At 51.1% G+C, this 12353-nt stretch overlaps 2 protein-coding genes across 8 annotated transcripts in view; both read left to right on the top strand.

The window, feature by feature from the left end:
* SELPLG (selectin P ligand) overlaps positions 1-6599 on the top strand; it is a 304877-nt gene extending 298278 nt beyond the window's left edge. For 2 of the 7 annotated variants that reach the window (XM_050749809.1, XM_050749808.1), the window contains exon 3: positions 4555-6599. In XM_050749809.1, the coding sequence (XP_050605766.1) occupies positions 4560-5798 (1239 nt within the window). In that variant the 5' untranslated portion in view covers positions 4555-4559 and the 3' untranslated portion in view covers positions 5799-6599. The remainder of the gene's footprint in view (positions 1-4554) is intronic. The other 5 variants (XM_050749813.1, XM_050749814.1, XM_050749815.1 and 2 more) reach the window with 5 other exon arrangements.
* The window catches only part of SART3 (spliceosome associated factor 3, U4/U6 recycling protein), a 382087-nt gene that overhangs the window by 270513 nt on the left and 99221 nt on the right, over positions 1-12353 (top strand). The window lies entirely within an intron of this gene.

Below are 12353 nucleotides of genomic sequence, written 5' to 3'. Positions count from 1 at the left end.
CAATATCGCTTGTTTTACAATGAGGAAACTGAGGCTTAGAGAGGGTGAAGCAACCTGCCGCTAAGTGGGGGCAAATGTGGGACTCAGGCCCCAGCCTCTCCTCCACCCCAGCTGTCTCTGGGTGCAGGAAGCTGTCAGGATGGGTGTAGGGGAGGGGTCGGTGACAGTGACAGCCTACCCAAAGAACTGGGCCCCAGCGCCCTCCATGTTTCCGTGTTATTCTCCCAGCCTCCGGGCTGCTGCAAGTCCGGCCAGGAACCAGGGGGACCAGGCCTTGCAACCTTGCCCCCACCTTCTCTGCCTCCAGGAAGTGGCTGAGGGCTTTGCCTTCCAGGAATAGAGAACTGCCCAAGTGGGGGTTGGTGGCTGTGAGTGTGCTCCTAAGTATGAAATATGTCTCTAGGCTAGTGGCTTCTTCCTAAAGTCCCTGTCCCCGGGAAAGTGCGGTCAAGGTTGGGCCGTAGATTCTTCCCCCACATAGGAACTCTACCCCAAAGAAACTCTGCTGCTCTGAAGGCAAACTGGGAGGCAAAAGTGTATGTGTGTGTGTGTGTGTGTGTTTACATTTATTAAGCACCTACCGTAAGCCTGGAACTTTTGTTTTCTTGTTTTGTTTTGAGACAGGGTCTCACTCTGTTGCCCAGGCTGGAGGGCAGCGGTACAAGCTCAGCTCACTGCAGTCTCAACCTCCCAGGCTTAAGCGATCCTCCCGCATTAGTTTCCCCAGTAGCTGAGACTATAGGCGTGCATCATCATGCCTGGTTAATTTTTCTATTTAAAAATTTTTAAATTTATTTTTGAGACAGGGTCTTGCTTTGTCACCCAGGCTGGAGTGCAGTGGCACGATCACAGCTCACTGCAGCCTCGATCTCCCTAGGCTCAAGCAATTCTCCCATCTCAGCCTCCCGAGTAGCTGGGACTACAGGGGCACACCACCACTCCTGGCTAATTTTTTTGTATTTCGTAGAGACGGGGTTTCACCATGTTGCCCAGGTTGGTCTGGAACTCCTGAACTCAAGTGATCCACCCGCCTTGGCCTCCCAAAGTCCTGAGATTACAGGTGTGAGCCACTATGCCTGGCCTAATTTTTCTATTTGTGTCGAGATGGGAATCTCACTATGTTGCCCAGGCTGGTCTTAAACTCATGGGCTCAAGTGATCTACCTGCCCTGGCTTCCCAAAGTCCTGGGATTACAGGCATGAGCCACCACGCCCACCAGCCTAGAACTTTTGAATCCAGCCCCTTGTTGCACTCTCTCAACAGCCCTATGAGATGGACACTGTTTCTTATCCCCATTTGACAGATGGGAAAACTGAAGCTCAGAGAGGCAAGCATCTGCGTCAAGGTCATACAGCTTGTAAGGGACAGAGCTAGGACTTGAACATCCTTTTTGACCCCACAGTCTATGCTTTCAACCCTGTGCCCTGCATGGCACCTGGTAAACATGTGGCGGGCCTTTCGGGGGGACGTAGCCTTCAAGCTCCTCCTTTTTCTTACTCTGCCCTCCATCTTCCACCCAAGTCCACAAGCCCAGCCTTTTGTCTCCTCAGCGAGGTCAGGTCTCTCCTGATGGCTTCATGCCTTCCCAAACGTCACTGGGTTTCAATCTGATCTTGACTTCTCACCAGCTGTGTGTCTTTGGGCAAGTCACTTCACTTCTCTTAACCTCAGTGTCGTCCTTGGTAAAATGGGGATAATTGTGAGGGCCAGATGTCTCTGGTGCAAATATCGTAAAGTTTGGTTTAAGAAATTATTTTTATTTTTATTTTTTAGACAGAGTTTTTTTCTTGTCTCCCAGACTGGAGTGCAGTGGTGTGATCTAGGCTCACTGCAACCTCTGCCTCCCAGGTTCAAGCAATTCTCCTGCCTCGGCCTCCCAAATAGCTGGAATTACAGGGAGCACCACCATGCCCGGCTAATTTTTGTGTTTTTGGTAGAGACAGGGTTTCACCATGTTGGCCAGGCTAGTCTTGAACTCTTGACATCAGGTGATCCATCTGCCTTGTCTTCCCAAAGAGTTGGGATCGCAGGCGTGAGCCACTGCACCTGGCCTAAGAAATTATTTTAAGATGTGGGTTGGGTGTAGTGGCTCATGCCTGTAATGTCAGTGCTTTGAGAGGCCGAGGCAGGAGGATTGCTTGAGGCCAGGAGTTTGAGACCAGTCTGGACAACATAGCAAGACCCCGTCTCTACAAAAAAAATTAAAAATTAGCTGGATATGGCGGCATGTGCATGTAGTCCCTACTACTCTGGAGGCTGAGGTGAGATCACTTGAGCCCAGGAGGTCGAGGCTGCGGTGAGCTATAATTGCATTACTGCACTCCAGACTGGGCAACAAAGTGAGGCTCTGTCTCTAAAACAAATAAGTCAATAAATAAATGGAAATAAATTAGTTTAAGATGTGATCAGATTTGCATATTTGAAACCAACATAGGCCTGGTGTGGTGGCTCACGCCCTGTAATCCCAGCACTTTGGGAGGCCGAGGCGGGCAGATCGCTTGAGGTCAGGAGTTTGAGACCAGCCTGGCCAACATGGCGAAACCCTGTCTCTACTAAAAATACAAAAATTAGCTAGGCATAGTTGTGTGCACCTGTAGTCCCAGCTACTTGGGAGGCTGAGGAAGGAGAATTGCTTGAACCCAGGAGGTGGAGGTTGCAGTGAACCGAGATCATGCCACTGCACTCCATCCTGGGCAACAGAGCGAGACTCTGTCTCAAAAAAAAAAAAAAAAAAAAAAAAGAAACCAACATAATTCTAACTAGCATGTGAAAGAGATCAGATTGAACCTGGAAGGTGAGGAGCCCGTGAGTGAGTTATAGTCACCTGAGGAATGATGAGCAACTGCTCCTTCCTCCAGATCATGTGAATGAAGTACAAGGGAAGAGACTGGAAATTGTCCAGGTGCCATTCTTGAATGCCCACTCTGCATCAGACACTATTCTAAGGGTTGTGTGCTGCTGAAGGGCGTTATGTCCAGGGAATGCAGGAATATCTGAATCCTGCCCCAGAAAGTGGCTGTCACTCACCATAGGATTCTCAGCACAGAATTTTGAATTCTGTAAACACCAGCCAGTGCCAAGGAGAGCATGAGGGGAGAGAGAGCAAACAAGAAAGCACAGGTGTTCACAATGCCAAGAAGAAAGGTCAATGAGATGGCCAAATGAGAGGCGCTGTCTTTTCTGGCTACCTAGTCGGGAGGACAATGTAGAGTCTCTGAATAGACAGTGGTCTTACCCACAGGCACACTCAGTGACCATAAGCTCCCTGAGAGCAGGGCTGTTCTGAAAAGATTTGAGTTTTCTCCTGGCCATGGAGAGTGTAATTGAATGGCTCTGGGCCCTTGAAGACTTACAGTGCAGGTTGACTGAAAGAACAAAATCAGCCAACCTTTGCTGAGAGGTTATCATGCAAACAAAGTGCTAAGGGTCTTGCATGCATCCCTTCATTTTATCCTCACAATAGGCTATGAAGTAGGCACCGTCATCCCTGTTGTGCATTGTGTAGATGAGAACAACACCAAAGCAAATGGGACCAAGCCAAGATATTGAGAAGGAATGAGACAAACTGAGACTCTGAGGACTGGCAAGGGCTATGGGAGGGTGGAAGCAAGATAGAAGAAGGAGGAAGAGAGACATGTAGAGGTGGCGTGGCAGTGGGCAGGGAGAGGGGGCAGCAGGAAGAATCAGACTCCAAGAGGCCTCAAAGGTCCAATAAGCAGCTGTATCTGGGAGGTCTGTGGTTTCCAAACTCTTCTGCTTATGGACTTCATAAGCGGGCAATTAATCTATTTATGAATTCTATGCAGGTACTACTTTACTCTTATGATACATTATAAATAATACAATACTTGAAATTAAGAAGGAGTGACATGAGGCCGGGCACAGTGGCTCATGCCGGTAATCCCAGAACTGTGGAAGGCCAAGGTGGGTGGATAACTTGAAGCCAGGAGTTCGAGACCAGCCTGGCCAACATGGTGAAACCCCATCTCTACTAAAAATACAAAAATTAGCTGAGCGTGGTGGTGCATGCCTGCAATCCCAGCTTCTCAGGAGGCTGAGGCAGGAGAATCACTTGAACCCGGGAAGCAGAGGTTGCAATGAGCTGAGATAGCGCAACTGTACTCCAGCCTGGGTGACAGAGCAAGACTCCATCTCAAAAAAAAAAAAAAAAAAAAAAAAAAAAAAGGAGTGACATGAAAAGTTAATAGAATTAGAAGCAAAGCACTAATTATTTCTACACTCCAATGGATTGTCTTGTCCACAAATAAAGTGGCTTAACCAAAATGGAGAGGGAGGCAAATCAATTTCTATGCACATCTAGAAGTTAGAGGGCCCTCCTGGATGGCTTTATTCATGTTGATTAGTAATAATAACAACTGCTACTGGCTGAGGGTCTTCTCCATCCCAGGCATGTCAGGGATGCCTAAATCCCCAGCCCCTGCTCCAGACCAGACATGCTTCCAGCTGTGGCAGTAGAGGGTGGTGGTCTAGGATGCTTGCTAAGCCCAAGGGTGAAGCTGTCTTGATGTCCCACCACCCGTTGTCTCCCCCCAGGTGTCATGCCTCTGCAACTCCTCCTGCTGCTGATCCTACTGGGCCCTGGCAGCAGCTTGCAGCTATGGGACACCAGGGCAGATGAAGCCAAGAAAGCCTTGGGTCCCCTGCTTGCCCGGAACCGGAGACAGGCCACCGAATATGAGTACCTGGATTATGATTTCTTGCCAGAAACGGAGCCTCCAGAAATACTGAGCAACAGCACCAACACCACTTCTCTGACTGGGCCTGGAAACCCTGAGTCTACCACTGTGGAGCCTGCTGCAAGGCATTCTACTGGCCTGGATACAGGAGGGTCAGTCACAGAGCTGACCATGGAGCTGGCCAACATGGGGACCGTGTCCATGGATTCAGCAGCTATGGAGGTACAGACCACTCACCCAGCAGCCACGGAGGCACAGACCACTCAACCAGCGGCCACGGAGGCACAGACCACTCAACCAGCGGCCACGGAGGCACAGACCACTCCACTGGCAGCCACAGAGGCACTGACAACTCAACTGGTGGCCACAGAGGCACAGACCACTCCACTGGCAGCCACAGAGGCACAGACCACTCCACCAGCAGCCATGGAGACACAGAGTGCTCCACCGGCAGCCACAGAGGCACAGACCACTCCACCAGCAGCCACGGAGGTACAGACCACTCAACCCATAGCCACAGAGGCACAGACCACTGCACCAGCCTCCACAGAGGCACAGACCACTCCTCCGGCAACCACAGAGGCACAGACCACTCCACTGGCAGCCACAGAGGCCCTGTCCACAGAATCCAATGCCATGGAGGCCCTGTCCACAGAACCCAATGCCACAGAGGCCCTGTCCATGGAACCTACTACCAAAAAGGGTCTGTTCATACCCTTTTCTGTGTCCTCTGTTACTCACAAGGGCATTCCCATGGCAGCCAGCAATTTGTCCATCAACCACCCAGTGGGGTCCCCAGACCACATCTCTGTGAAGCAGTGCCTGCTGGGCATCCTAATCTTGGCACTGGTGGCCACTATCTTCCTCGTGTGCACTGTGGTGCTGGCAGTCCGCCTCTCCCGCAAGGGCCACATGTACCCCGTGCGTAATTACTCCCCCACCGAGATGGTCTGCATCTCGTCCCTGTTGCCTGATGGGGGTGAGGGGCCCTCCGCCTTAGCCAATGGGGGCCTGCCCAAGGCCAAGAGCCAGGGCCTGACGCCAGAGCCCGGGGAGGACCGTGACGGGGATGACCTCACCCTGCACAGCTTCCTCCCTTAGCTCCCTCTGCCATCTGTTTTGGCAATACCCCAGCCTCCACGGTCTCTCCTGGGCCTCCCCTGAGTGCCCAGACCGCATTCCACAGCTCTGGGCTTCCTCGGAGACCCCTGGGGATGGGGATCTTCAGGGAAGGAACCCTGGCCACCCAAACAGGACAAAAGCAGCCTGGGGCCAAGCAGACTGGCAAGTGGAGCCACCTCTTTCCTCCCTCCTCGAATGAAGCCTGGTCACATTCCAGCCACATTTCAGCCGAGGTCCAGGGAAGGAGGCCATTTACTTGAGAGAGATTCTCTCCTTTTTCCTGTCCCCCATCTTATCTGGGTCCCTCTAACGTCTCCCATGGCTCTCCCCGCTTCTCCTGGTCACTGGAGTCTCCTCCCCACATACCCAAGGAAGACGGAGTTCCCCCACCCCACACGCACCGCCGTTGTCTTCTGGTTGCCATGGTCACCAAACAGGAAGTGGACATTCTAAGGGAGGAGTACTGAAGAGTGACAGATTCCTGAGGCTGTTTCCTGCTGCTCCTCTGACTCGGGGCAGCTTGGGTCTTCTGGGGCACCTCTCTGGGAAAACCCAGAGTGAGGCTCAGCCTGTGAGGGCTGGGATGGGTTTTGTGGGCCCAAGGGCAGACCCTTCTTTGGGACTGTGTGGACCGAGAAGCTTCCCTCTAGTGACAAGTAACCCCCCAGCCGTCCTCTCTTGCCTTCCCCTGTGGCCACTTTCCAGGGTGGGCTCTGTCTTGTTCACTGCAGTATCCCAACTACAGGCACAGTGCTGGCAATAAATGTGTGACGGACAAACCATAGCTGAATCCTTCAAGGTATCAAGGCTGTCTCCTTCAGGCAGCCTTCCCGGAATTCTCTATCCCTCAGTGCAGGGTGGGGGCTGGTCCTCAGCTGTCCACCCTCAGCCCCTGGCCCCCCAGGAAGCCTCTTTAATGGGCTGTTAGGTTGACTTCAGTTTTGCCTCTTGGACGACGGGGGGTCTTGTACATCCTTGGGTGGCCGGGAAAAGTTCAGGCTGTTGGGGGCCAAAGGGAGGCTGCCCTTTCCCCACCAGTGACCACTTTATTCCACTTCCTCCATTACCCAGTTTTGGCCCACAGAGTTTGGTCCCCACCAAACCTCAGACCAATATCCATCTAAACATCAATCTATCCTCCTGTTAAAGAGAAAAAAAAGGGGCTGGGAGCAGGGGCTCACGCCTGTAATCCCAGCACTTTGGGAGGCCAAGGTGGGTACATCACCCGAGGTCAGGAGTTCAAGACCAGCCTGGCCAACATGGTGAAACTCTGTCTCTACTAAAAATACAAAGATAAGTGGGGTGTGGTGGCACGTGCCTATAGTCCCAGCTACTCGGGAGGCTGGGGCAGGAGAATTGCTTGAACCTGGGAGGCAGAGGTTGCAGTGAGCTGAAATCACGCTACTGCACTCCAGCCTGGGTGACAGAGTAAGACTCAAAAAAAAAAAAAAAAAAAAAAAAAAAAAAAATTCAATGACATTTGTTAAAGCATGGTAAGGAAGACTTTGTTTAAGGTGAGGGGGACTCTCTCGATCACTGCAGGGGCTGCAGCTATGGGATTTTGCAGTGGGGGCATTTGGGCTCAACTATGAGTACAAGTGGGAACTGATAGCCAGGAGCAGGGTTGGACATCTGCGGTTGGAAAATTACCCAGAGGAAACATCAGGGGAAGGGGAATTCTGGCTAAACTGACTGTTGGGGATGGGTTCTCGGTCATTTTCTACACTGACCTAACAGGATTCATACTGGAGGCAGGCCAGGGTGCTCAGCCATCACCTGGGGGATGGTGGCAGATGAGGAACGTGATCAGATATAGGAAGTGATCAGATATGGAGTGGTGAGGGAAGGGTTGTTACTAAGCTGACTTAGCAGAGTTCTTGCTAGAACTGGATTTTATTCACTTATTTATTTATTTTAAGATGGAGTTTCGCTCTTGTTGCCCAGGGTGGAGTGCAATGGTGCAATCTGGCTCACCGCAACCTCCGCCTCCTGAGTTCAAGCGATTCTCCTGCCTCAGCCTCCTGAGTAGCTGGGATTACAGGCATGCGCCACCATGCCCAGCTAATTTTGTATTTTTAGTAGAGATGGTGTTTCTCCATGTTAGTCAGGCTGGTCTCGAACTCCTGACCTCAGGTGATCCACCCGCCTCGGCCTCCCAAAGTGCTGGGATTACAGGTGTGAGCCGCTGCGCCTGGCCCAGAACTGGATTTTACAAGGAAGTGCACAGATGGGCTTAGGAGAGGACTCGGGGTCCTGACTGATTACAGCTTGGCCAAGCACAGAATCCTTCCCACTCTCCAGAAGCTCACCCTGACCTCTCCTTTTCACTCAGGCCCTGTCTCCCATTAACAGCCAGTAGCTTATTGGTAAGCCTAGATGCAGCCTGCAACCTTTTGTACAACTCACAGAAGCACTGACTTGCTGTCAAATGGAAAAGTTCAAGCTGACAAACGTTTTCTTAAAGGACCAGACGGTGAATATTGTAGGCTTTAGCTATTGCAACACCGTAGCCTCTGTTGCAACAACTCAACTCTGTCCTTATAGCACAAAAGCAGCCACTGACAATATGTCCATAAATGAATGTGCATGGTTGTGTTCTAATAAAGCTTTATTTACAAATGGGCGGCAAGCTCATTTCGGCTCTGTCAGTTTGCCGACATCTGATTTTAAGCATAGGGTGACCAGTCGTCCCAGTTTGCCCGGGAATTTCTTGATTTTAGCACTGAAAGTCCTACATTCTGTGAAACTCAGCCCCGGTAAACCAGGTTGGCCCTGCTATTTAAGCAACACTTGCATTACCCCATTTAAAACACACACTACCTTGTGAGGGTCAGGGATTCACCTTGCCTGCTGCCTAGTCAGAGCCGATTTGTCAAGACAGGGGAATTGCAATGCAGACAGAGTAATTCACGCAGAGCAGGCTGTACAGGAGAAGGGAGTTTTTTTTTGTTTTGTTTTTGTTTTTGTTTTTGAGACAGAGTCTCGCTCTGTCGCCCAGGCTGGAGTGCAGTGGCCGGATCTCGGCTCACTGCAAGCTCCGCCTCCCGGGTTCACGCCATTCTCCTGCCTCAGCCTCCTGAGTAGCTGGGACTACAGGCGCCCGCCACCTCGCCCGGCTAGTTTTTTTTTTGTATTTTTTAGTAGAGACGGGGTTTCACTGTGTTAGCCAGGATGGTCTCGATCTCCTGACCTCGTGATCCGCCCGTCTCGGCCTCCCAAAGTGCTGGGATTACAGGCTTGAGCCACCGCGCCCGGCGCGGGAGTTTTCTTATTACTCAAATCAATCTACCCAAGCATTCGGGGATCAGAGTTTTTAAAGACAATTTGGTGGGCAAGGGCTTGGGAAGTGGGGTGTGCTGATTGGTCAGGTTGAAGATAGAATCATAGGGGTCGCAGTGAGATTTTCTTAATGTCTTCTGTTCCTGGGTGCGACGGCGGAACTGGTTGAGCCAGAATACCAGTCTAGGTGGTGTCAACTGATCCATCCAGTGCAGGGTCTGCAAAATATCTCAAGCAGTGATCTTAGGTTTTACAATACTGATGTTATCCCCAGGAGCAATTTGGGGAGGCTTAGACTCTTGGAGCCAGAGGCTGCATGACCCCTAAACCATAATTTCTAATCTTGTAGCTAATGTGTTAGTCCTGCAAAGGCAGACTGGTCCCCAGGCAAGAAGGGGGTCTTTTCAGGGGGAAAGGATATTATTAATTTTGTTTCAGAGTCAAAACATGAACTGAATTCTTTCCCAAAGTTAGTTCAGCCTAACTTTGGGAAGGAATGAACAAGGACAGCTTAACGGTTAGAAGCAAGATGGAGTCTGTTAGGTCTGGTCCTTTCACTGTCATAATTTCCTCAGTTATAATTTTTGCAAAGGCAGTTTCAGTCAGATTAGAAAACTAGGATTTGGAGAGTTCTTGGTCTTCTGCTCCCAAAGAAATACCTTCCGGTCATTTCCATATATACAGAAAGAAGCTACTGCTTAAAACAGACTCTGTTCTACCTTCTAGGACAGGAATAAAAGTCATCTCAGGGGATAATCTTTATTTTTCTTCTTGAAAAATACCTCCGTCCGGGTGTGGTGGTTCACACCTGTAATCCCAGCACTTTGGGAGGCCAAGGCAGGAGGACGGCTTGAGCTCAGGAGTTTGAGACCAGCCTGGGCAGCATGGTGAAACCCTGTCTCTACAAAAAAAATACAAAAATTAGCCAGGTGCAGGGATGTGCGCCTGTAGTCCCAGCTACTCAGGAGGCTGAGATGGGAGAATCACTTGAGCCTGGGAGGTGGAGGTTGCATGAGCCGAGATCATGCCATTGCACTCCAGCCTTCGCAGCAACAGCAGTGAAAAGCTGTCTCAAAAAAAAAAAAAAAAAAAAAAGAAAAAGAAAAAGTAAAAGGAAAAAGAAAAAAGAAAAAAAATACCTTCAATGGCCTATTCCTGGGAAGTGAAGGACTTCTTTCCTTGCCCCCAAGGTTAGCCTGGAAAAGGGAAGTTCACAGAGAAGGTTGAGGCTGGCAGGGGTTGACTGCGGCTTGGGAGAGAGCGATTGGATGAAGAGACAAAGGCAAGGCAGGAAAGAGCTCTCAGGGGGAGGGGCCACGGGACAGCATTGGGGAGGAGTGGGGAGAGGGCCCACACATGTTGGAAATGCAGTTTCTATCTCCTCCCCTGAACTAGAAGGATCAAATCTGATACACTCAGGCAGGTGTGTTCAAAGTGTCCTGGGGGCGCTGATGGAAGAGGGTGGGAGTGTCTGCCGTGGGCTGGGTCAGTTAACACCCGGGGTCGCCAGGCTGACGGGTCAGGAGAGACTGAGTCTACCTCCCCTTTGGGAGGGATCAGAAAAATCAGAGAAGAGGAGCTGAAGGCTCCACAGCAGGGGGTTGTGGACTCAGGTTGAAGGACATGGGGACCTCTGAGTTGTTCCCCAGGGATCTTGTCACCTCGTCTTCCTGGGAGCTTCCCCCTATTCCCTGACAGCTCCTGAGGATGCTGTGTAACCACAGCTTTCCATTTGCATTGGAAGAGGGCTACCTTCCCTTTACAGTTTTCTTTCTCTCCAAGGTGTGGGATTTCATTCAGGGTGGGCGAAGCTGGGTGCTTGAAGCGGCCACCAGGGGGCGCCCGCCGCCAGCTCTTAGAGCAGGCGGAAGCCTGCGTTTCCCTTGGTCCAGACTTGGCGATCATTCAGCCAGGAAGGAGCCCCAGAGCCGGTGGCGTGCTGGTAAGTGTTTAACAACTGGCTTCCAATGAGAAAAAGGCCTGATGTGTAGCGTTTGCCAATGTCTTCCACGAAAATACTCCCACAGCCGATTTTGAGCTACCAACCATTATATAGTCGATGATACGATAAATGTTAGTAACAAGAGCATCGATCATCGAATAATGTAGTACAATTATTAGGAATTAGTGAGTTTTGAGTATTGATGACCTTGGCTTTTAATATAATAGAATTTAGTTTATTAAACAACTGACACAAAATTCTGAAAATTTTGCTGATTAGCTCTCACGAGCAGATGTAGTCTGGCTCCTGCACAGCCCTGTGCCCTCCCCTCCTGCCTGGGCCTCCCATGCCCTTGAGGACTGCCAGCCTGAATCACCCCACTCATCCATTCAGCAAACACATCCTTAACACACACACAGCTGCAGTATCCCTGTGAATCCCCTCAAACAGCTCTCACAGAAGGTTCTAGTATTCTCCCCATTTTACAGAAGATGAAACTGAGGCTGAGAGCTAGGTGAAGTCACCCGCCCCAGGTCATGAAGAGGATTTGAGATTGGAACCCAGGCCTGAAAGCCAGGATCTTACCACTGTGTCATGCTGTCCTCGAGATCACAGCGGGGTTCTGGGGGAATCCCACGCCCCAAAGCCTCAGCCCTGCTGACCTGCCCTGGCTCCTGGAAGTCCCCCATTAGTCACCCTTTGTGGCTCCTGGCTGCTGAGGGAAGGCGCTGTTACTTGGGAGGGTAACCGAGTATGGCACAGCCCTCTCATTGCAGAGAACACAACACAGCAGAGCTGGGGCCTAGGACTAAGAGGGATGGCCGGGGGCAAGTAGCTGGCCTTTACTGAGCACTTACTGCATACCTAGTGCCTTGCCAAACAGTTTGTCTGCATTACCTCATTTAGGACGCAACCCCATAATGTGGTTGCAATGATTGTTCCATTTTCTTGCCAGGGAAACTGAGGTTCAGAAAGCCGAACCACTTGCTCTGGCAGGTTGCACGGTTAGGAAACCACGCTGTGCTGACCTCAGCTCTGCCAGCAGGGAAGGAAGGAGGGTAGACAGGAAATGGGGGGCGGGGGATGATGGGCTCGGTTTGTTCCAGATCCCTTGTCTCTTACAGGCTGGGGCTGCCACCCTGGGGGTGCTTCATCCAGCAGCAGATCTGGCAAGGGCTCCCCAAATTCTTTCCCCAGATCCCATCCCTCTTTGCCACTCAGCCAAGCCACCGATTACTATGGAATGTACCAGGCACTGTGAGAGGCCCTGGGATGCCATGTGAGTAGGACAGGCTTGTCATCCCAGAACTGTG

This window comes from Macaca thibetana, chromosome 11 (genome assembly GCF_024542745.1).
Source record: "Macaca thibetana thibetana isolate TM-01 chromosome 11, ASM2454274v1, whole genome shotgun sequence".
NCBI classification, from domain to species: domain Eukaryota; kingdom Metazoa; phylum Chordata; class Mammalia; order Primates; family Cercopithecidae; genus Macaca; species Macaca thibetana.
The sequence above is the reverse complement of the archived record's forward strand: the minus strand, read 5'-3'. Positions and strand labels throughout refer to the sequence as shown.